Source organism: Oryzias latipes, chromosome 3, assembly GCF_002234675.1.
Source record: "Oryzias latipes chromosome 3, ASM223467v1".
Lineage (NCBI taxonomy): Eukaryota > Metazoa > Chordata > Actinopteri > Beloniformes > Adrianichthyidae > Oryzias > Oryzias latipes.
The window spans coordinates 21808434-21830246 of NC_019861.2; the positions used below are offsets into that span (position 1 = coordinate 21808434).

The following is a 21813-nucleotide window of genomic DNA, read 5'->3' on the forward strand; positions in this document are numbered from 1 at the left end:
TCGTTAAACGTCTTGAAACTAACGAACACACAAACTGTTTTTAAATCATCTAACTTAACTTTTATTGCATCTTTTAGAAAAAAAAAAACAGCTGCAGTTTCCAGCTTTTTCTGTAACAATTATCTCAAAAATGCATGTGAGATTGTGCAGGGGCTGTAGATCAATACAGACTATGTGTTTCTCCTTTTTTTTTAATTTTTGGATGCTGGTGTGCCGCGGGATTTTTTTTAAGGTTAAAGTGTGCCGTGGCTCAGAAAAGGTTGAAAAACACTGCTGTAGTGTATTTGTCTTGGCACGACGTTTATAGCTTCTGGCAGCGTGGTGGCGACAGCGACGCCCCTCTGACGTCAGCACGTACCACCGCACAGCATTGTGGCCGCGTCTGCCCTTCACGTTCGTCCATATCCTGTGAGGCTCCAACTCCTAGGCACTGCAATCATGGCTCTGCTGAAGTCTAACAAGGTTATCTTCTGCCTGGGGAATATTTCTCCATCTCTGGGAGTGTTGTCTACTCGCAATAGGTAAATTGCTCTAAGCATCCTCACGGGTGTCCGTTAACTTTCAAATACATGATCATTGAGCTAGCAGCAGCATTTTGTCTGTCACTTTACCAATTTAAACATACGGCGAATCTCTATTTTAAAATAAAGCGATAATTTAAATCGTACTTTTTATTTTGGGGTTCGTGTTGCTCCGTCCGCATTATATACTCCATGATGGTTAGCTAGCTAACAGATACTAAGTATAGGGGTCGAATGGATGCAGCAGGCCACGTTAACATTAATAACCACATATCCCCGCTAAATAGTGTATATATTTTTTGTTTTATTTTATTTTTATTTAATAACAATATCATATATTGTTGTAATAGTTTTTTTTAAAGTTCTATGGTCTGAAACCTGAGGTCAAGTTTGCATTATTTAGCGACACTTATGATTTACTGGTTTCGCGTTAGCACAAACTTTAGAACCTGTTTTACCTGGAAGTGGGTGAAATTTATTTTTCAGGTCCAACTGTTATATCTACAACAAGTTGTTTATTACTTAAAACGCTAACACACTTCCTTAGACCTCTAGCTTTCCGGCTTAGTTTAAATGAAGGCTACATGTTTAGTTTCAACCCATATACAATTACGCTGCTGTGTGTCGTTTGAGCCGTGCGGCTTACCGTAGTTAACGAAGTCGAGCGATCTGATTGGTTATCTTGTTCTTCGTATGGCATATGATTGGGTATCGAATTCATCCCTTATATATGATTGGCTGGTTTCAAGCGGCCAAACTGAGACACCGATGTGTCCTTTGAGGGCGTGTTTGGAGGGCAAACCCTTCCAGGTCCCACGCTGCTCCTGTTTTCAGTATGAAAATGGTTCATATCTGGCACGTCTAATTTATTCCGACCGGAAACATTAGATGTCTGTATTAAAACGTCAAGTTTACTCTTCTGTATTCTTTAAGTTCTTGTTCTTACGTGTTTTTGAGTTTAGATGTTTAGAGTTGTTGAGCTACAAGATTGTAGCTCAACTTCAGATCCAACAACTAAACTTAATATGTTATGGTATAACATGAGAAGAGACATGTTCCACGTTATATATGTTTGTTCACACTGAGCTACCAGTTAACTGTAAAGTTAAGCCGTTCAAAGGTTCTGTGTGCAGACAAACTGCGTCACTCAGAAGCTGTGAGGCCCTCCAGTCATCTTTTCGGTGTGATTTTAATTGGATTAGTAAAGGTTTAAGTATTGTAGAAAACTATTTATTTGTCTGTCTTTGCAGGAATCCCCCAAATGGGCTGCATTCATTATGTTTGCTGTGAGATTTTTCTTTTCATGCAAGTGTGTTTTTGTGAGAATGGTCTTACAATTCATAAAATGAATTTTATGACCTTCACGTTTCCTTAATTTTTTCTGGATTTCTTTTTTTTTTTTTTTTACATTTATTGTAAAAACAAATATCTTTGCATCAAACTTACCTGCAGCTACAAATTATGTTGTAGTTTGATTAAATGCAAGTCATGTAAAGTAGCAGATTGCAGCGTCTTGCCCTTTGCAAAAGGCCTGCCCTAAATTTAGCTGCAAAGTTTGGTGGTTAACAAAGTAGTGGAAACCTGAGACAATGACATGTTGGGCAAGAGCACAGCTGAGTGTAAAACAGCCTTTATTTGCACAAACGTTTGTAATTCTGACCCGTTTTACTTTACCCAGCCTCTGTGGGCCTAATTTTTTTTAGTTTGTGTAAACTGGATCTTGGCAGTCACCAGTATTTAGAATCTCAGAGAGAAACTGCTCACCCAAGTTGCAGTGAAAAGGCTTGATGTGACCTTAGCAGCACCATCATGTGCATATTTATCTGCAGATTCCCAGGTGGGGGTCAACAGGTCTGACTTCATGACATTCTAACATTTGATGTATTAAGATTTGACGTGCATTTTCTTTTGTCAAGTTATTAACTAATAAAACAAAACAAAAAAAACTACAATAAAACATCAAATGGACGAAATGCTTCCTCAAAGATGGACCTGCTTCCACCTTCCTCTCCGACCGCAGCTCTTCAACCTTTTAGAACTCCAAAGATCATCAGCAGCACTTTAGTTGGAACTTTAGAATCACCTCAGAACTACCTTGCTCTCAAAGGCCAGTGGTCCTAATCTAATCTTCCCAGCAATCGCCGCAGCAACACAGTTTCCTGCTGATTGTCTTCATGGCAGGAGTAAAGGAGTCGATGTGGAGGGGATTTTAACAAGGTTGTTCTTGTTAAGCTCAGGTTTGCGGCTGATCTTGTTTTTGGACTTTGAGACTCCAGATTGGATTATGTTTGCTGGTCCCACTCAGCAGTGTCATTGGGTCACATGAAGTGAGGGGGCTAGATTTGAAAATGAAATCTACAGCTGCTAACAGAAGCAGGGTGGTGGTAGTTTAACCACACAAAGGTTCAGGAATGTTTTCATGCACGAGTAAGACTGCTGCCTATCACAATGTACGTGCGGATGATTTCAGTGTTCTCATACCATCATCATTTTTTTTAAATTGTAGCTCATGGTGGGGTGGAGTGCAGATGGGGCCCCCTGATCCCATTCTCGGGGTGACAGAAGCCTTCAAGAGGGACACCAACCCGAAGAAGATGAACCTTGGAGTAGGAGCCTACAGGGATGACCAGGGAAAGCCCTTTGTGCTCAGCTGTGTTCGCAAGGTACAACAGTCAATGCAACCAACGACTTTGCCCCTTTGACATGTTTTGTCTCTTTTACCGCCCGTGGCACTTTTTCCACCCCTGCTTTACTGTGGATTGCTAAACAGTCTGTAATCGAGTGGGGAGGTTTACAGTTTCATTGGGTTTTAACTGTAGAGAGGTTGGAGCTCAGGCAAGCTTCTGATTGGTAGTTGTGAGCCAATAGAAAGGCCTCCTGGCCTGGGCAGGTCAAGTCTTCTGGTTCACGACATTGAACTCATTGTTGTTCCTGATAAAGTGTTCTGTACGTAACCATAACAGCTTTGTGGGATAAATTGAGAAACACTTAAAGTTCTTATAGTTATTTTTACAATGTGTAGATGTCAGCAGAAATGATCTAAATAAAGAGGTCAGTTTTGGCATTTCAAGAGTTTTAAATAGTAAAATTAAATGTCAAGTGTTTTTTTTTTTTTCCTTTTTTAAGACCAACTGTAAGGGATTTCATTTTCTTCGAAGGCCGAATCTTTGATTGCAGCCAAACAGCTGGATAAGGAGTACCTTGCCATTGGGGGTCTGGGTGAATTCACCAAAGCCTGTGCCCAGCTGGCTCTTGGAGCAGACAGTGAGGTTTTAAAAAGCGGCAGGGTAAGTTGGAGAAGTCTGTTGATCCAACTTGAGAATAAATCAAATATTTTGTATCCTCATAAGTGCTTCCATATGCGTGCCCCAACAGAGCATCACTGTTCAAACCATCTCAGGCACAGGATCTTTGCGCATAGGAGGCAACTTTTTGGTGAGTTTCAACAGCACCACCACCCCAGACAAAATAAACTGACGTACATTTACTGCTTTCAGGGTTTGCTGCTTTTGTCATCATTTTTTTTTATCCTTCTTATTTTCAGGCTAGATTCCACGCAGGTCCACATGACGTGTATCTGCCAAAGCCATCCTGGGGAAACCATACACCCATCTTCAGAGATGCTGGCATGCAACTCAAAGCATACCGCTACTATGACCCTTCCACCTGTGGCTTTGACTTCAACGGAGCTCTTGGGGATATTTCTGTAAGGCAACTGATTGGGTCCAGATAGATTGCATTAGAGATCATTATCATCGTAATGGTTTTTAAAAAAATATATCTATCTATATCTATATAGATATATAAAGCCCCTTTTAACCTCCCCCCTCCTTATGGTCTTGTGATCAGTCTGACAACTTGGTTCTAGATTTGTTTTGAACAGTTTAGGGGCAGGATGTAAGATATCAACAGAAATCAAAGATTTTACTGCAGTATTACAGTTTTTGACAAGATGCAAAGAAACGTCTTGAATACCTCTTCAAAAAATGCACTGGATTCAGATTCTCATGAAAATGAAGATTGGGTTTAAGAATTAAGTCCCCTAGGAAAAATTACTATGCCTTTTTTTTCCCCTCTTTAGCACGACATTAGTCAGAATCATTTTGATTCTAGTTTTCATCACGGTGTTGCCTCTACTTTAACACAATCTGCCATTGTGTGTACAGCGTTGCCTCATAATATTCTTTAATATTAGACTTATTTTTCTATGAAGGTTTGAACTTTAAGAGTTTAAACAACGAAAAAAAAGTGTAAAAATGTTCATGTTTTTCTGAGAAGTGTATACTGTGTAGTGAGGTTTTTTATTTTACAGCTTTAAAACATCTCTAATTCAACTTTGCAGATGTTACATATTGCCGGTTATTTTTTTGAACGTAACCGCCACAATAAACGAGGGATCAGTGTTTAACAAGTTCTTATAAAAACATTTTAAGATAAAATGTTCAGTAACAAGTTTAATCACGAGTCTCTAGTATTTTACTGTTTAGGTTGACAAACTTTAACCTTTTATGTGATAGAAAATCCCAGAGAAGAGTGTGATTCTGTTGCACGCATGCGCCCATAACCCCACCGGCGTGGACCCCAGGCCTGAGCAGTGGAAGGAGATTGCGCAAGTTGTGAAGGTACCTAATTGTGGTATATTGTGTTAAAGGTGGTTTTTTTTTGTGTCAACAAGTTGTTTTCACTGTATGTCCCTGTTGTGATGTGACTCTTGCAGAAGAGAAACCTGCTGCCATTCTTCGACATGGCCTACCAGGGCTTTGCAAGTGGCGACATTGATCGCGACGCCTGGGCTGTGCGGTACTTCATCGAACAGGGACACAACATCGTCCTGTCACAGTCCTTTGCCAAGAACATGGGACTCTATGGTCAGTCCACTAAGATTAAGACCTTTAAGACCATTGAGATTTGAAGGATCACTATGGGGTTGTAGCACTAAAGAAAAATGCTATCATGTTTTGCTGCCATCTAGTGGGCAAATATGCATATGACTTTTAAAAAAAAAAATCATTGAAAAAAAATCTACATGTCAATCCAAAACTAGTTAGTAGCACCATTGTGGATCCTTATGCAGCAGCTACTCTTGTAGCTGAAGTTGTGCTGTTAATTTTTTAATCTTTGCAAAGTGTTTGACTCTCATTGAGTAATCTGGCTCAATGTTCTGACGTGCACCCACAGGTGAGCGCGTGGGAGGCTTCACTGTAGTCTGCAGCGACGCAGAAGAAGCAAAGAGGGTGGAGTCCCAAATCAAGATTCTCATCAGACCCATTTACTCCAACCCACCAGTGAATGGGGCCAGAATCGCTTCCACGATTTTGAACACTCCAGAACTTTACTCAGTCTGGTACAAACATAAAATGCAGTCACTTCTTCTTCTTCTTCTTCAAAAAAGTTGATCCCTCATAAACTTCAAATGAATAATTTTCCAGCTTTTTCTTTTAACAGCATTCTTTGTTTTGTGTGGACTGTAGGCTGAAGGAGGTGGATTCTATGGCCAAACGCATCATTACAATGAGGGAGCAGCTGGTGGAAGGTTTGAAAAAACACGGATCTTCTCACAATTGGCAGCACGTCATCGACCAGATTGGGATGTTCTGCTTCACAGGCCTAAAGCCTGAGCAGGTACTTTAACATTTTGGGTCAAATTACAGTACACTTATAGGTTTCCTTGTCTCACCAAGATGAAATAGTAAAACAATGTTGCCGGTTTTTGTAGAAAACCTAAAGGAAGTGGGTGTTTTAAAAATTTGACTTGATGCATGTTGTTCTGTGCTTGCAGGTTGAGAGGCTGACTAAGGAGTTTTCTGTGTACATGACCAAGGACGGTAGAATTTCCATGGCAGGCGTGACCTCTGGGAATGTGGGATACCTCGCAGAGGCAATCCACGCAGTCACCAAGTAGACTGTTTTCTGTTTGGAGAGCGACAGAATCAAAGCTGCAGAGTTGAAGAGGAGCTTTTATGCATCACTTCTCCAGCCCACCTTTAGAGAAGAGCTCATTGTTTAGTAATACATTCTCGTATGGATTTCATGATTTCATCGTGGAACGGTTGCTGTTTTTCCAATTACCTGTTCAGAACTTTCCTGTCAACATTCTCCCCTGCTTAGCAATGACATATTTCTTTCTGGAGTAGATGTCACATTTATTTATTAATTGGGATTAATTGTCGTACCATTTGGTTTTTCTGATTGTTACCTTCTCTGCTGTGAGCCCTGTCATCATGTAACACCCAGAAATAAAATCACTGGGCAAAGGCTTGCTGGCTTTATGTGTCAGGAAAAATGCCTGTTACTCTGTCAAATCCTGTAGGATTCTTTTTTCTTCTTTTTTTGTTGAAATGGTGGTGGTGCAGCACTTTATGTTTTATGGCACTATTTGATCTTGTCACTGGGCTTGGCTGTCTAAACAGGCATTCATCAGGTTATCAGTTTGCTTTAATTTCATCAGCCCTTCGGTAGTTTCTGGCTCCATGTAAGGAAAACCTCGCATGTTCCTTTTTTTCTGTCTATCTGTTTAAGCTCCCCATTCAAACAGGAAAGAGTTAAGTGTAAAGAATAGATTCAAATTCTGTGTGGATATATTTTTTTTTTTTATCAAAGTTGGCATATATTGCCACCTTTTCACATGTTGACAGTGAAAGCTCAAACCTGTAATATTGATGATTGGAGTTCCCTTTTTGGGGGGTTAACAGTGGGATTTAAACAAAATATTAACCTATTGCTGAAGTTCACCTCCATTGTCTGCTTATAAATGGTCATTTGTCATAAACCCGAAAAAGAACAATAAACTGTAATGGAATGAGTATTTAAGTGTGTGCTGATTATTTTAATTATGTGTTTTTGCAGCTTTAAAACCTGTTTTTGTTAGGTATGAAGCGATTTGTTTTAATGATTCGATTCACATATTTTGTTGTTGCCGATCTGATTCACAGTCAATTTTGGATCATTTTGAACAATCGAATTCACTGACCTGAAATCGATCCAGGACATCTTTAGCCAAAATATCAGTGTGACTCAGGTACTGAACATTACAGGTGATGTTTTCCAGATTCCTTGTATTTTAAGTGTAAATATGTACCAACAAACAAGAATTCATGGTAAATCCATTCACATTTTAGATTCATAAAGTTCAGCCCACTGTTTTTTTCTACCTAGAAATAATCCAAATGAAACATAAAAAACCTTCTACCACATCATCACGTCTTTACAAAATTCTGTGTTTCCACACATTGGACTGTAATGATGGCCTGATCGATTTTTTGCTTGATCGTTTTTACGTTATAGTAACATGAACCCATGTCTCAATTCAAATGGTACTGTCCAATACCGATCATTGATCTAATTTAGAAACAATTTTAAGGGTTTAGGTCGATCCAGTTGGATTCGAATAACAACTTGTCTCAGACAGATTGATCTGGTTGGATCGTAGGTATAGAAATTGATTAATCCATTTAGCGCTTATTTTTTACACCCCTAGTTTTCATTATTTTTAACTTTGTGATAGTTTATCTGACACTTATCTTAATATTGATACGATAAAACAAATTTTTTTGTTTAATATTTATAAAATAAAAACGTGAAAAACATAAATTAAATGACTAGGGAAATGTGTAATAAACTACATAAAGTCCGTAAAGTTGAAATGGTTTGACACATTTAGCTACAACTCCCACAATTCAACAGAAGGTGAATTTCCGGTCACATGACTGTCACGTGCTCCTCCGCTTCTACGAGCGGCCAAAACACTACAGTCTGTGACCATTGCTAAACATAAGGAAATCACGACGGGACCAAACCGAATGTAAGTGTTAAAGACTGATTCAAACGTGACGCTAAAAACAGTTGTTTGTGTTGGTTTTGTCATTTGCTTGCAGCTTTTGTTAATTAGCTTTTACGAAACAAAGACAAAGAACAAAGCTGCCTTGGCCATTGATTCCCAGTGTAATTAAATTGTTAGCTCATTTTTTAAAACAGAAACCGGGATTTCATTCACGGTTATTGGTGGGGCTTTCTTTTTTTAAATCTTTTTTTTTTTCCTTTAGTAATTTTGCTTTCAGATTCGACGTTAGTACATGTCATACAAGGGCAATGTCCTCCTAATGAAGGAAGAAAAAATAGTCATTTTAATTTGAACATAAATAAATGGACTTTCAAAACAAAAGCATGAATTCAATGAGTTAAGGTTTCCTCCTGTTTAGAAGTACAGTACATAAGTGATTGTAGCGCATATTTTGTGTTTGTAGACTGCACAAGCCAGCCTGCTTTTGATTAAGACTTTTATTTCAGTAGGTTTGCATAAGAATCTATTGGTTTGTACTGAAAATGTTTAAATAAAATGTGTTTAGGAGTACTTTTGGGTATTAATAACAGAACACGTTGTCTTATTTATAAAAAAAAAAGTCAGAAAAATTAAAGGTTAACACTGGTGTGCTGCTGTTATGGTTTTTGTTGCTCATTGATAAATAATACATCTTTTTCATGATGAATGTTGACAGTAACAAATTCTGTCTATGTTTGACTCTGAAGGCTAACTTTCTGATGGCGATTAACACTGATGTGGAAGACTGGGGTGGTACCGGCAGCAATGATGCTGGAGAAAGGGCATGGCTCCTGCAGAGCCCCAGTGTGGACTCTGTCCAGCACCCGGAGATGGCTGAGAGGAGCAGGGGCGTTTCAACCCTGGGAGCCGTGTTCATTGTTGTGAATGCAGCTCTGGGCGCAGGTCTACTCAATTTTCCAGCTGCTTTCAACATGGCGGGAGGAGTCACTGCAGGAGTGGTGCTTCAGATGGTAAGGAGAATGGTGTACTATCCTTGATAAGTGTTTTCTCCCCCGGTCTCCCTCACAATCACATGTTGTGCTAAAAGCTAAACAAACAGCTTCAGATTTGTTGATTTTGGATCTAATCAGATGTACTTGAGTGGATTTTCTAGCCTCTGGAGAAGACAAACGGAGACAAACAAAAAATCTAAATGCCTTATAGCTTTGGATCGTAAAGCAATTTAAAAGGCCTCTGTTCTTTATATTCAAAGGTGACAAATTGCATTCATTTTCTGCATTATGTTAACCCTTTGTTTCCTGCTTCTGCTTTACAGTTTATGCTGATCTTCATCATCAGTGGGCTTGTCATCCTGGGCTACTGCTCCCTCGTATGTGCTTTATTTTACATTCATGTTGTGTTTTGTTCCACCTGACATCGTGTGCAGCTTTTGGTCTTATTGTTTTTCTCCAATTCTTGGTCATTTTAAGAAAACGTATTGAAAACAGAATGCTTTTGCAAATTGTGAGGTTCTTCTTGAAGCTTCAGCGAAAAGCTGGACTTTCACTTCCTTAATAGCTCAGACATAAGCTCATGTGCTAAATATGCGTAGTGATAAAGTGTCAAATCAGCAGCATTTATCTATTTTCCTAAATGTGTACATTTGAAAAAGTTATAGTGTGTTAATAGATTTTTAGAAAAGTTCTTAGAATAGCTTCTTTCAAGGACTAATCTTATGGTGGAGCAGGTCTGTTACATTGAGCTTAGTCTGTTTGGCTGGTTAGAAACTATAAAAAAAGGAAATGGATATAAAGTCAAATTTATGTGTGAATACCTGGGGAGAAACACTTTACCAAAAGTGCTCATGCATGTTTTATATTTGTATTTATCTGTTTTTTTTCCAGGTCAGTAATGAAGCCACCTACCAAGAGGTTGTCCGAGCCACGTGTGGAAAAGTCACCGGAGTCTTATGTGAGGTAGCCATCGCTATCTACACTTTTGGTACCTGCATCGCTTTCTTCATTGTCATCGGGGACCAGCTGGATCGCTGTAAGTGCATTCAGGAGTGGGCAATCCTCCACTCACCTCCAAGTAATCTTAAATTGTGAAGCACTGTGCTGTTTTCAACAGTGGTGGTTAGGTTTGGTTTTTCTCTATTTAGTTTAGTGGTGGTATAAAGTAAAGCTAGTGCAGGGATTGACGAGGGCAAAGAGTATCTTGGTTTAATCCAGTCAGCTTTTTTGCTCGGTGAGTGCGTCTCTCATGTGACAAACCTTCACATATCCTTGAGCTGAGGAGCTGACTCAGTGGAAACGCTTCATATCTGCTGTTTGTTCAGATGTTTACATTTTATTTCCTGCACAGTTATTTTCACATCTACAATTTCTACGTGAAAACTTTCTGTAATCATTGATTGTTGCTGCAGTGATTGCTGCTGTAGAGGATAAAATAGATGGAAAAGTCAGTAACCACTGGTATACTGACCGCAAGTTTACCACCGTCATTACTGCGATCCTGGTCATTCTTCCTCTCTCCATCCCCAAAGAGATCGGCTTTCAGAAGTATGCAAGGTAATCCTAACCTTTTACAGTTATTTGAAGCTTCTCCTTACATGGAGAATTAAATCTTTTTAGAGAAGGTTGGGTTTGGTCATTCTGCATGAGGATCATCTCGTGTTTTCTTCTGTAGTACCTTGAGTGTAATTGGAACCTGGTACGTCACAATTGTGGTCATTTTGAGGTACATCTGGCCAGACAAAAAGGTGACTCCAGCTTATATTCCCACCAGGTAAATCCATTTTTATGACACTTCTTTTTAAAAAACGTTTTTACAGATAATTTGGCTGAAGTCATCTTCATATTTTCATCCCGGCTTCTTTGGAATAAATTGCTCTTTTTGTTTTTGTGACAGTTCTGCTTCCTGGACGGCAGTTTTTAATGCAATGCCCACAATATGCTTCGGTTTCCAGGTATTTCCTCATTTGTTGTGATTGACGTTCTAACATGATGTGTCCGGGAGGTTTTTATTTTTTAGTTTTTGCTGAAGTGTTCTCCTCTCATCCCCCCTGCAGTGTCACGTCAGCTGTGTGCCAGTGTTCAACAGCATGAGAAAGAAGGAGATTAAACCCTGGGGATTTGTCGTGACCCTCAGCATGATCATTTGCCTTTTTGTTTACACAGGAACAGGTATGTCATCGTGTATTAGCAATGCACACTCAATAGGATGCGGCATATCTTTTGAGTAGAGCTGCATCCCAGCCAGTCACTCAAAAATAAACAAGCTGATAAAGAAAGTCTCCTCGGTGCTGCAGACGGCATTCAATCATCCAAAGCACATTCATCTAAAGAAAATTGAAAAGGGTGCAAAACATGATGGACAGCAGCGTACATCCTTAGAAAACAATTTTTATATAGAAAAAAGCAAGTTTGAAAAAAAAAAAGATGCTTATGTTGTAATCTTGTTAAAAATACTTTGTTGAATGAAGACTTTTGTGTGGCAGGCGTTTGTGGCTACTTGACCTTTGGCTCCAGCGTGAATCAGGATGTGCTGATGTCGTACCCTTCAGATGACATCGCCGTGGCTTTTGCAAGAGCATTCATCGTCATCTGTGTGATCACCTCCTACCCCATTTTACACTTCTGTGGCAGGTAAAAAAAACAACAACTTCTCTTTCCTTCTAGTTTCTGTCAAAATAGAACATTTTAATAAAGAGAAATATTGGACACCACCCTCTGAGATAAACCTTCATACATAACAACTGATAGTTTGTATGTAAAAACCACAAGCTTTTTCAAGCTGCATTTTTTCATCTGCTCCTGATTCACAACGATTTGAAGAAAGAAATACTCAGAAATGCAATTTTAATATTATTTGCCTTTATCATAAAAAAGTTACAAAAACATAAAAAAACTCCATTTTCATTGGAGTGGGTCTTTAATTTATAGTTTTTTTAACTACCCCATTATACTCTCATTATTTTTCTACAAATAGCTCAAAGATAAATGATCTTTTTTCAATTACAACTTTACTTTTGCTTTGAGACAATAGCACTGGACGTTTGTGAAAACATCAAGGGTATCAACAGCAGTCTGCTATGATTAGAAAGAGGTTGAAAGACTCTCTGATGGTTCAGACAACAAAGATTCATTTGATCATTTTAATACAAAAAAATAAAAGTGGTTCCTTTTTGTGTTAAGAAGGTCATATAAATGCAGTCTTGATCAACAAAAAAAAAACTGAAGCTGAAACAAAGCAGAGCTGTCAATCAATCAGTTGATGAATCATTTAATCAGTTTTACTCTGCCATTGTCTACTTTGTAAGTCGATGCAAAATTTCCACTAAGCTGTGTGAATATTTAAAGGAGTCCTTTCTTTCACTTGTTCATTAATTTAGTTTAGTCTGTCTAGTTGGTTCAGTTTAGAATTTCCTTAATGAATTTTATGTATTCACAATCCTTTTGATTTTATGTGTACTTTACAATTACCGGTATGAAGCCCATTGAAACGACTGTTGCTGTGATTTTGGGCTATATACAGAAAATTGAATTGAATTAATGTTATTGATTATCCTTTTCAGCTGATACACTGAGTATGGCTAACATAATTTTTATTCAATAAACTTCTCATCTTTCATAATGCCAAATTTGTGGAGCATTTCCTCACTGCAGTCTGCTGTAATGGGGTGTCCCTGCAGGGCAGTCGTAGAAGGACTTTGGCTGCGTTTTCAAGGTGAACAGGTGGAGGTATGCGTGCGCCGCGAGCAGAGGAGGAGGATCCTGCAGACACTGGTGTGGTTTGTTGTCACCCTGGTCCTCGCCCTCTTCATCCCAGACATCGGCCGTGTCATCTCACTTATAGGAGGGCTGGCGGCCTGTTTCATCTTTGTGTTTCCAGGTGCGTCCTGTGCTCTCTTCTAAATACACTGTCCCTATCCATGACACACTGCAATGTTTGTCTGCTCTTTTACTAACAGGTTTGTGTTTGATGCAAGCAAAAATGTCAGAGACAGAGAGCCGATCTTTGAGGTGAGATGCTCTATTTTTTTTTCTGCTTTTGTGGAATATTTCTTTAAGTGTGATTGAAGCTTGCATTAGATGAACTGCATGTAAAGCTCTGTTACTGTGTCTTGAGACATTAAGTGAGATTTCCACAGTGTCTGTAGGCTTTTATAAAGTCCAAATTAGACGTATTTGGCTGAAAAAGGCCAAAGCTTAGATTACAAGTGCCTTTGACACATTAAGTCAACTTTTTATATTGGTACTACTTGGAAAAACGGCATACTCAAACCATGTTTTGTAATCTTTTGCTACAATTTTGTTTTTTTATAAACATTGGATGTTTTTATTCCCATGTAAACTGGGCTAATAAATCATGAGTTGCCTGCATTTCTGTTTACAGTTTTTCTCAGTCACTTTAGTACAATTCTCAGATCAGTATTGAACTTTGCAAATACGTGTGTGCATTTCTCCAAACAATTTGTACAAACAGCAAAACACTATGGATTTCTTGCAAAAGCCTGTAACTTGCTCAAAATCTTTAGTTCATCTCTCAAAACTAAGTCTTTATGTCATTGAACATCTCAGTGCCATCAGAATGTCAAGTCCTTGTGTCATTGTCTACGAACAAGACAGTCAAATTACTTAGTCATGTTGTCAATATAACTGTGTACTTTTAAGGGAGGTTCTGATGTAAACTATGGCTAAAGTTTTGATGACAATTATTGTAAAATGTAAGTTACACCTTTTCTGTTTGATTGCAAGAGACTGGACAAGATTCACATTTACACTTTTATTGTTCATATTGTAATTTGTTGACAGACCATGTCATACCAACATAGAAAAAACCCACTGCAAACAGTATCACAAAGGGAAAAAAAAGATAGGAAAATACTCTGTACGACAGTACAGGCAGTGCAGTAGGAAGTGGTGTGGTCTTCCTACACCTCTTGTTGTTCCTGTATGTTAGGCCACAAATTCTCATCCTCATCACAGCGAATATCCTCTCTTGAAATGCAGCGAAATATGTTTGTCACATTATGACAACTTGGTCAACCATTTTGCAGTTAATTACTTATACGATGAAATAATGACTAGGAGTTTTGAGGAGTAAGACTATTGCACAGTGAACTATATAATACATTTTGATCAACATGACATAAACAATTGATAATGTAGCAAAGAGCAGAGAATTGTACATAATCATTTGCATGGATGTACCAAAGCAATTGCAACTTGTTCAAAGAAGTGAGAAACTGCTTATATGATGTGCACAAGTGACATCATGATGTGAAGACTGAACAAATAGTTTGGGGAATTTCTTTCTGATCTGAGAATTGTACTAAAGCGACTGAGAAAAACTTTAAGTTAATAAATAACACCAAATTTGCATTTTAGGTCCCTAATAAAACATCAACTTTTTTCTGATATTAAGCAGCAGTTGCATAACAACGATAAAGGCTCCCTCTTTAAAAAGCTTTTATTTTGAAAAGCTGCGGTGATAGAAGCCCAAAATTGTAAATGGTATATTTTTCAGCACTAGGAAATGTTATATGGATTAAAAATATATTTGTAAAGTTAATATTTTTGGCTATTCTACATACAGTTAGACTTTTTATTTCTCTAAAAGATGGTTCAATATATAGACAACGTGGTAAAATAAACATGGTACTTATTTTTAATAGAAACATCATTAAAAACACAACTAAAAATAAAATTGTTTTATCAAACTTTATTTTCTTTGATACTAATATTTTTTTGGCTACCTTCTTCACAGCTGGCATGCTTTGGTAGGCTTTGGTGTTGCCATGGTTACCCTTGGTGCGTTCATCTTTGGCCTCACAACCTCAAACTCCATCTATCAAGATGTCGTCAACTAGAGGGGCTGGTTGTTTTCAGAACCAGAGTGTTCCTCCAAGATGGGACAGCTCGGACCTCTGCTGGTACCATGAACAGCTGAATGAGATGAAGCAACTCATGTTCAAAGATCCTGATCATCATCATCTGTTCCAACACAAACTGCCAAGATCTGCAACATTTGGCTGCAGCAAAGAGTGACCACAAAAATCCAGACTTCACTCTGTCATTCCAGAGGGAGACGGACCGCCCTTTTCATCTGTTGACACTTTATTGATGATTTATTACTGTTCATAGGAAATGAAGGACTCTGCGTAGAAAGGTCTTACAATCAAATTGATTTTACGGATGAAATTGTACCAATTTATGACTTTTCACTTGCATGTTAATGTTGCTTATAGAAAGCAGATGTGTGTTCTGATCCACAATCATCTCATACCGAAACTTTGTCTTTTTCACCGCAAAACAGGTTTAAGCATTATGTTGAACATGACAAGACAGCATGTTTTAAATATTTAACAAGTTACATAACTAGTTAAAGTAAGTTTAGGGCAGAATACCTCAATTGTTTTCAACTGTGGACTTTAAGTTGTTTTATTTTTCCTTTTGGAAAGATACTTAATTATGTTTGACTTTGACTTGCACTAAAAATGCAGAGCTGTTTATTGAAGCTCACAGCCTAACTAGCTGGTAGGACTGTTTAGACTAAGTGGACAACCTGCATGCTTTTATAACGAGAACCAGTCCCTAATACAAGTGTTAGCTTTCTGGTTAGAGAATGTGGAATCAATAGTTAGTCAAATGAACAAATTACACTTTTGACATCAGCTTCATGACAAAAATAATATACTTTTGAAACCAAAGTTTAAGCTTTAAGTTAAATTCTCATCATGCCAAGTCTCTGCTGATTGCTGTACATAGATGGTTGTAAATATAAATCATTTTATTTCCTAATTTGTAATTAGTGAAGCTGCAAAAGGAAACCTAAGAACTGGCAGACTAGCAGCACATTTATCTGTGCAAAAATGATACCGATAGTCCTATATAGGCATTTTGTAGCAACTCTAATGGAGAATCTGGACTTCAATGTCTAAAGTTTTTGAGTTCAGATTTTTTTTCTTCACGCTGATAGACTTGATTTGTTTTTTTCAAAGGGAAAGAAAGCATTACAGCAGGGCTGGCCAACTTTTTTCCTTAAAGTCTGCCTCTCTGGGTGTGTTGTCGTTCTCTCTACACTACTTCCTGTTGACTTTATACCTTAAGTGTTTCCTCTTTCTAATTCGAACACATCTGATCCAGGTAAGGACAGTTAGAAAATGGACAGGGTGGTAGATCTCAAGGACCAGGGTTGGTCAGCCCTGTGTTAAAGCTTCAGGCAGTATTTATCTGAAAATTTCAGTGTTGTGGTGCTAAACTATTTTGTGGCAAGAGCACTTCACTTTTTGAATCTAAATATTGCACACCGCCATATTCCAATCAACATTTTCCCTCTTTTGGTTGGCTGGAAAGATCAGGGAAAATCAAAGACTCACCCATCATCAGATTTCGATGCTTTTGCTCTCGTCAAGTCACATTGTGTCATATGGTTTTGAGTTCTGTACATTAAACTGATGAAAATGCATGTCCATAAACAAAGTAGGATATGTGCAATGATGGACGGAGCTGAAGTGGACTTATTTTAATTAAGTTTATTTGTGGTTGCTGTTCTGGATGGATTTTTTTAATATTCAAATGTAAACAAAACAAACTAAAGAAAAAAATGCCTGTGCAGAAAAGCCCATATGTTGGGGTGTGGAGTATGTCTTTTTTTTTTTTTTTTTTTTTTTTAAATATCTACTTCTAAAAAATTTTGCATGGAGCAGATTCACACACCATCACCAGAGGAGCGAGGATGTTTTGACGAAGCACTTCTCAGACTAAAATATCACCTTTTAATCAAATACCTGAAAAGACTCAGAAAGAACTCACAAAATACATCATCGTTTGGTTTTTATTAGAAAAACTAGTTTTACCCCCGATTGTTTTTAGAATCACCAATGAGTTGACTTTGTAACTCCATTGAGGGACCAGCTTTTGGTTTTCACCGATAAGGAAAGAAAATTTAACATTACATGCACATTTAACAATGACAATAAGGCACTGCAAAGATTTAGAAAAGAACAGTTTTTGGGCTGAGAGAAATCATTTGCAAATATTTAAAATTATCCAAGAGCTGTAAAAATTTCCAGCCCACATGAGGAAGTTTACAATTCTTACACAGTTAAATGGCCTAAACCTTGTCCCTTTTCCCATTTTACTGATTTTTTTTCCCTTAAAAATAAACAGCAGCTGATGTGTGCAGAATGCAGCCCTGATTAGATCTTAGTAGGAGGTGTTTGTTATAAAGGACCGGAACATTTGAAGAGCTGGACCTGGAGCCCACTGTGGAACCATGTGACCTGCACCCTGAAACACAGATGACACTTATGACAAGTCGGTTCTAACCTGCAGCAGGACAGCTGCACAAAACTTACCTTAACTGTCAGGAAAGTGATGTTTGCAAACTGTTGGTAGAAACCAGCAACCTGGTCTTCATAAAGCCATGTCTGATATCTGGTGGTGGGCTAGAAACAAACAAAAAATGTATACCTAAGTAGTATTTTAACAATGGATAAAAGATGTAGAAAAACCTTCAAAGTAAGAAGTTGTATGGCAAAACACCATAAGGTATCATCTAATAATGATTGTGTACAGGAGCTTAATGTAAGGCATCAGTGACGGTTTGGAGAAGTTGGGGACTTTGCAGAAGTTGGGGTATAATTTAAAGCATTTAATCAAGATATCACTTAATGCAGATACTTCAAATGCATCACTACAGTCTAAATCCAAGCAGCTCAAAGGCTTTTTGGAGATAATGAAAAAGGGCAAACCTCCTAACATCAGGAAATTTTAATCTCCACAAATGCCCTGGTGCAGGTTTTTTCATTTTAAAGAGTATTCTCCAACCCTAGGACTCACATACCTTGATGCCGAGGTCCTCTACGAACCACTGGTCTCCAAGGAAGTTACAGGCCATGTCTGTGTCTCCGTTGTAGACGAGAGACCTCAGGCCCAGAGACAGCAGCTTCTGATAAACGTCCTTCACTGTGGAGTACAGAGTCTTGTACTTTTCTCCTACAGCGTCACTGGAGGAATAACAACAAGTCATAGCATTGTTACAAATGAATCAAATACTGCTGATTTTTTTCTTTTCAGTTTTTAACTGTCATACTGAATTTAGTTTAGAGTTTCACTGCATTAGAGTTCTTCAACCAAAGGGATGCAGGCAATTAAAGAAAACGCCTCATTGTTATGAATAAAAATCAAATGAAATGAAAATCCGCAACATGCACTTATCCTTGACTGACCGTGTCAGAATTTCCTAACATTCCTGATTTCTGTGTGTACCTGCAGATATCCCACAGGGGAAGAACATCTGGAATGTGCAAAGCTTTCCTCACGTCGCCTCTGTTCAGCCAGTTTGTCTGAGCCGTGCTGTTTATGCAGGGAGGGACTCCGCCAAGAGACGGAGTGGGAGTTCTAGTACCTGGAAGCTTCAGTAAAAGATTTTGATTAAAAAAAATGTGAGGCAGCAAAATAAAACAAAAAAACACAAGCGAATAGCCTTTTGCTAGGGCACCTTGTAAGTGTGCAGTTGTTTCTTGAACATCTTAAACAGATGTCTCATGGCAAACTCATATCCTCTGTGGAACCTTTGGCCGCCCTCACAGTCCAAGTACAAGGCATACTCATTGAGACCAGTTTCATACACAATATTAAAGGCCACATTTACCTGCAAAGAGAAATGAAAATGGACTCTCAGGGGCCAATCTTGCAAAAAAATCAGGAAGCTGATGGTGTTCACAGAGTGCATACTTACCATTGTCTGACAGGTCTCTGAACTGCTGTTATAAAAGTTACAGTTTGACTTATTACAGCAATTTATGTTGAGATCGCGCCACAAACTGCATGGAAAACAGACCAACAGTCACTGCATGAAATATTTAAAGCCTTCATTTAAATGTGATATGACAGAATTGAATCGTTAAGTTTATTTTACATTAAGCTTTTGGAGGGAAAGAAAAGGGCTTGTCTCTTTTTTTATTTTAATTTTTTACATTTTTTCTGGATTTTAGATGGTATGGTGTAAGTTGACTGTTAAGTGAATTCAGGGTGATGGTGTTCTTCAAGTGTGTATTAGGTCTGCCAATCTGTAAATTCACATCATCTTATGCGATCCTGTAGGGCAGGTCAGCATCTCAGAATTTGAAAATTCAACCCAAGAAAATGATCGCAGAATACTACAGGCAGACAGCTATGATAAAATCTAAGAAAATTAGTCATAACACAAAAATAATTTCTTTTTTAAGTATGTCTTTTCCTAAAATCTTTCCAATCAGTCAGAATAAAATGGACCTTAAAGAGACAGAAACTCAAACATTACAAAAATAAGTGCAAAAAGTTAACAGATTCAACAATTTCCAATATTTTTAAAATACTTTTTGTGAATGTAAAACCTTTAAATCATTTCTGTTTTCTGTAGATAATTACACTTTACATACTTTAATGAAAATTAAAACAAATAGATATGTTTTGTACAGAATTCCTCAGCACACAGGATGTACAAAAAGACACTTACTCTTCTCCAAAGAGGCCATGATAATAACCAAAGTATATCAAGGATTGGTCATTCAGAGCGAAGCTGCTGAGACCGTTTCCAACTGCAAAGCCCTTCAAAGACATCAAGATTTCAAAACATATATTTGAAGCTTAACATGAGATTTAACCCCTTGACGCCTGAATTTATTTCCAGCTATGAAAAAAAAAAACGTATGTATTTGCTGTCAAGTAGATGCTATATCAAGGTAAGTTTGTACCTGAAGTGGTTTGGTACAAATTTGCAAATTTGTTCATTTGAAAGCGCATTGCGGAAGTGAAAAAGGCGTCACGTTTTAAAAGGAAGCAACTCACCTTAAAATTGATTTTAGCCTCTCCTGTGGCCACATGGAGGCTGAGCGTTGGTGCATAAATTCCACCGTAACTCTCTCCAAAGATGAAAAACTCGTTCTGGGTGAAGTTTGGGAACTTTTTAAAGAAGCTCTGCAGGGCTTTGTAATTATCTTCAGCAACCTAAAACAAAGATGGTGGTTCCTTATTTTTTTATGCCATCTCTAAACTTTTCTCCCCAAAGTGTATCGTTTTATATAGCTCACCTGGTTGTCATCAATTGGGTAAGGCTGATCGGAGTAGGAGTATCCCACTCCTGCAGGGGATTCAAGATACAGCATATTTGCAATCTTATTCCAGCTGTATAGGTTCTCATAGAGAGTGGTTCCATCATCGTTTACCTGAAAAACACGAGCAATCCTGTCAGCCATAAGCCCCATCAAACCCTTCATCAAGCTAGGAACACAGAGAGTGAGGCTGACGTGAAACGGTCCATTCTCTGACAGGAATCCATCCAGGGAGCTGCAGCCGGGGCCTCCGTTCAGCCAGAGGACCACAGGGTCGGTGGCGGGGTCTTCTTGAGAAGTCACAAACCTACCGTGATGTAAATTTGGAGTTATTTTCATAACTTATTATCTGAATTTTCAAAGAATTGTCTGTCTGGATTAGCTGTGCACCATAAACATAATGTATAAAAACTAAAGTAAAATTCGTACAGAGTTTATTTCCCACTTCATGGCTCTGGTCCAAACATCTCTAAATCTCTGGAGTTTGTTTATGTTTATTTTAGACTAATTTTTCTGTTCAAAATGTCATCTTCATAAAATAGTATAGCAGTAGGAGATCATCAAAAATGATTGAAGTTACATTGGAGTTGCATAGATAGCGGGTCACGTGACATTATCAGAAACACATGGTCAAAGTGAGGATACACCACCCCAAAGAAAAAAATAAAACAAAAAAGCCACTAAGAATTTCTCATTTGTTGAAAAGTAAGTTACAGAAATATTCGCATATTGTGAACTAGAGAGACATGTGAGCAAAAATGCAAAACAAACTCTGAAAAAAGGAACAAAATCTCTGTAAGAGCAGAATAAAATGACAAATAATTACACCATTATTGCCAACTATCGATGCTTCCTCTCACCAGTAATGCAGGAACCTCCCGGGTCCAGCTTGGAGGTATCCGGACCATTGACGATAGTTCGGTTTGAACGTCATACCGGGTAGTTCCGTCACCTCATCAGGAGCATACTGAGCGTGCGAACCGAGCCCAAAAGCGGCCAGCAAACACAACACGATATGCATCTCGGAGGCTCACAATAGTACAACAAAACATCCACAAACTTCACAACCACGAGGAATACGGAAGACTTTGACTTCCTCCACCGTCATCCGCGGCAGTCGCTAAAACATCAGCCCATGCAGCTTCCAAACCAAATCAGTCATATGACTGCTGCGCAGCGCAGTCACGTGCTCCTGACTTTTACAGAAGAACCTTGAACGCCGCTCCTAAAAAAAGCATCAAGAAAAAGCTGCGACCTGATTTTTAAAAAGTGCTTGACTGTTTTTGAATCTGTTAAGAAATGAACATAGACTAACGATCCAGAGCAAAAGTAAAAGTGGTACTATCTAATAAATGTCATGTTTACAAAAAAAGTAAAGAAAGAATTTAACTTGATCTAATATATAACGATATTAAGAATTATCTACAGTA

At 38.2% G+C, this 21813-nt stretch overlaps 3 protein-coding genes across 3 annotated transcripts; 2 read left to right on the forward strand and 1 right to left on the reverse strand.

Moving 5' to 3' along the window:
• Positions 1-354: 354 nt before the first annotated feature.
• On the forward strand, positions 355-7326 carry got2 (glutamic-oxaloacetic transaminase 2). The gene is made up of 10 exons (XM_004067200.4): positions 355-521; positions 3028-3184; positions 3680-3808; positions 3897-3956; positions 4066-4227; positions 5039-5143; positions 5239-5389; positions 5700-5865; positions 5993-6143; positions 6301-7326. Exons 1-10 carry the CDS (start codon positions 439-441, stop codon positions 6421-6423), a joined length of 1287 nt encoding a protein of 428 aa, XP_004067248.1. The 5' UTR covers positions 355-438; the 3' UTR covers positions 6424-7326.
• An 881-nt stretch (positions 7327-8207) lies between these two features.
• On the forward strand, positions 8208-16788 carry slc38a7 (solute carrier family 38 member 7). The gene is made up of 12 exons (XM_004067201.4): positions 8208-8322; positions 9048-9311; positions 9617-9670; positions 10185-10329; positions 10706-10850; positions 10969-11067; positions 11191-11248; positions 11351-11465; positions 11780-11927; positions 12974-13173; positions 13253-13304; positions 15052-16788. The coding sequence occupies exons 2-12, from the start codon at positions 9060-9062 to the stop codon at positions 15152-15154; spliced, it is 1371 nt and encodes a 456-aa protein (XP_004067249.1). The 5' UTR covers positions 8208-8322; positions 9048-9059; the 3' UTR covers positions 15155-16788.
• A 315-nt stretch (positions 16789-17103) lies between these two features.
• LOC101168356 (lysosomal protective protein) lies at positions 17104-21559 on the reverse strand. Its single transcript, XM_004067202.4, has 11 exons — positions 21244-21559; positions 20579-20690; positions 20363-20497; positions 20121-20279; positions 19789-19880; positions 19030-19114; positions 18790-18942; positions 18558-18703; positions 18133-18295; positions 17645-17734; positions 17104-17576 (listed from the first exon to the last, which is right to left on the reverse strand). Exons 1-11 carry the CDS (start codon positions 21402-21404, stop codon positions 17493-17495), a joined length of 1380 nt encoding a protein of 459 aa, XP_004067250.1. The 5' UTR covers positions 21405-21559; the 3' UTR covers positions 17104-17492.
• Between the last annotated feature and the right edge of the window lie 254 nt (positions 21560-21813).

What these genes read in the sequence shown, in the direction of transcription:
- got2 (XM_004067200.4), top strand. Translation starts at nt 439, where the DNA reads ATGGCTCTGCTGAAGTCTAACAAGGTTATCTTCTGCCTGGGGAATATT. An exon ending in GCATAGGAGGCAACTTTTTG is followed by an intron (nt 3,957 to 4,065) that starts GTGAGTTTCAAC and finishes TCTTATTTTCAG; the next exon opens with GCTAGATTCCACGCAGGTCC. An exon ending in CAAGAACATGGGACTCTATG is followed by an intron (nt 5,390 to 5,699) that starts GTCAGTCCACTA and finishes GTGCACCCACAG; the next exon opens with GTGAGCGCGTGGGAGGCTTC.
- slc38a7 (XM_004067201.4), top strand. Translation starts at nt 9,060, where the DNA reads ATGGCGATTAACACTGATGTGGAAGACTGGGGTGGTACCGGCAGCAAT. An exon ending in CCAGCTTATATTCCCACCAG is followed by an intron (nt 11,068 to 11,190) that starts GTAAATCCATTT and finishes TTTTTGTGACAG; the next exon opens with TTCTGCTTCCTGGACGGCAG. An exon ending in ACAGAGAGCCGATCTTTGAG is followed by an intron (nt 13,305 to 15,051) that starts GTGAGATGCTCT and finishes CCTTCTTCACAG; the next exon opens with CTGGCATGCTTTGGTAGGCT.
- LOC101168356 (XM_004067202.4), bottom strand. Translation starts at nt 21,404, where the DNA reads ATGCATATCGTGTTGTGTTTGCTGGCCGCTTTTGGGCTCGGTTCGCAC. An exon ending in ACCCAATTGATGACAACCAG is followed by an intron (nt 20,280 to 20,362) that starts GTGAGCTATATA and finishes TCTTTGTTTTAG; the next exon opens with GTTGCTGAAGATAATTACAA. An exon ending in CAGAGACCTGTCAGACAATG is followed by an intron (nt 18,943 to 19,029) that starts GTAAGTATGCAC and finishes TTCTCTTTGCAG; the next exon opens with GTAAATGTGGCCTTTAATAT.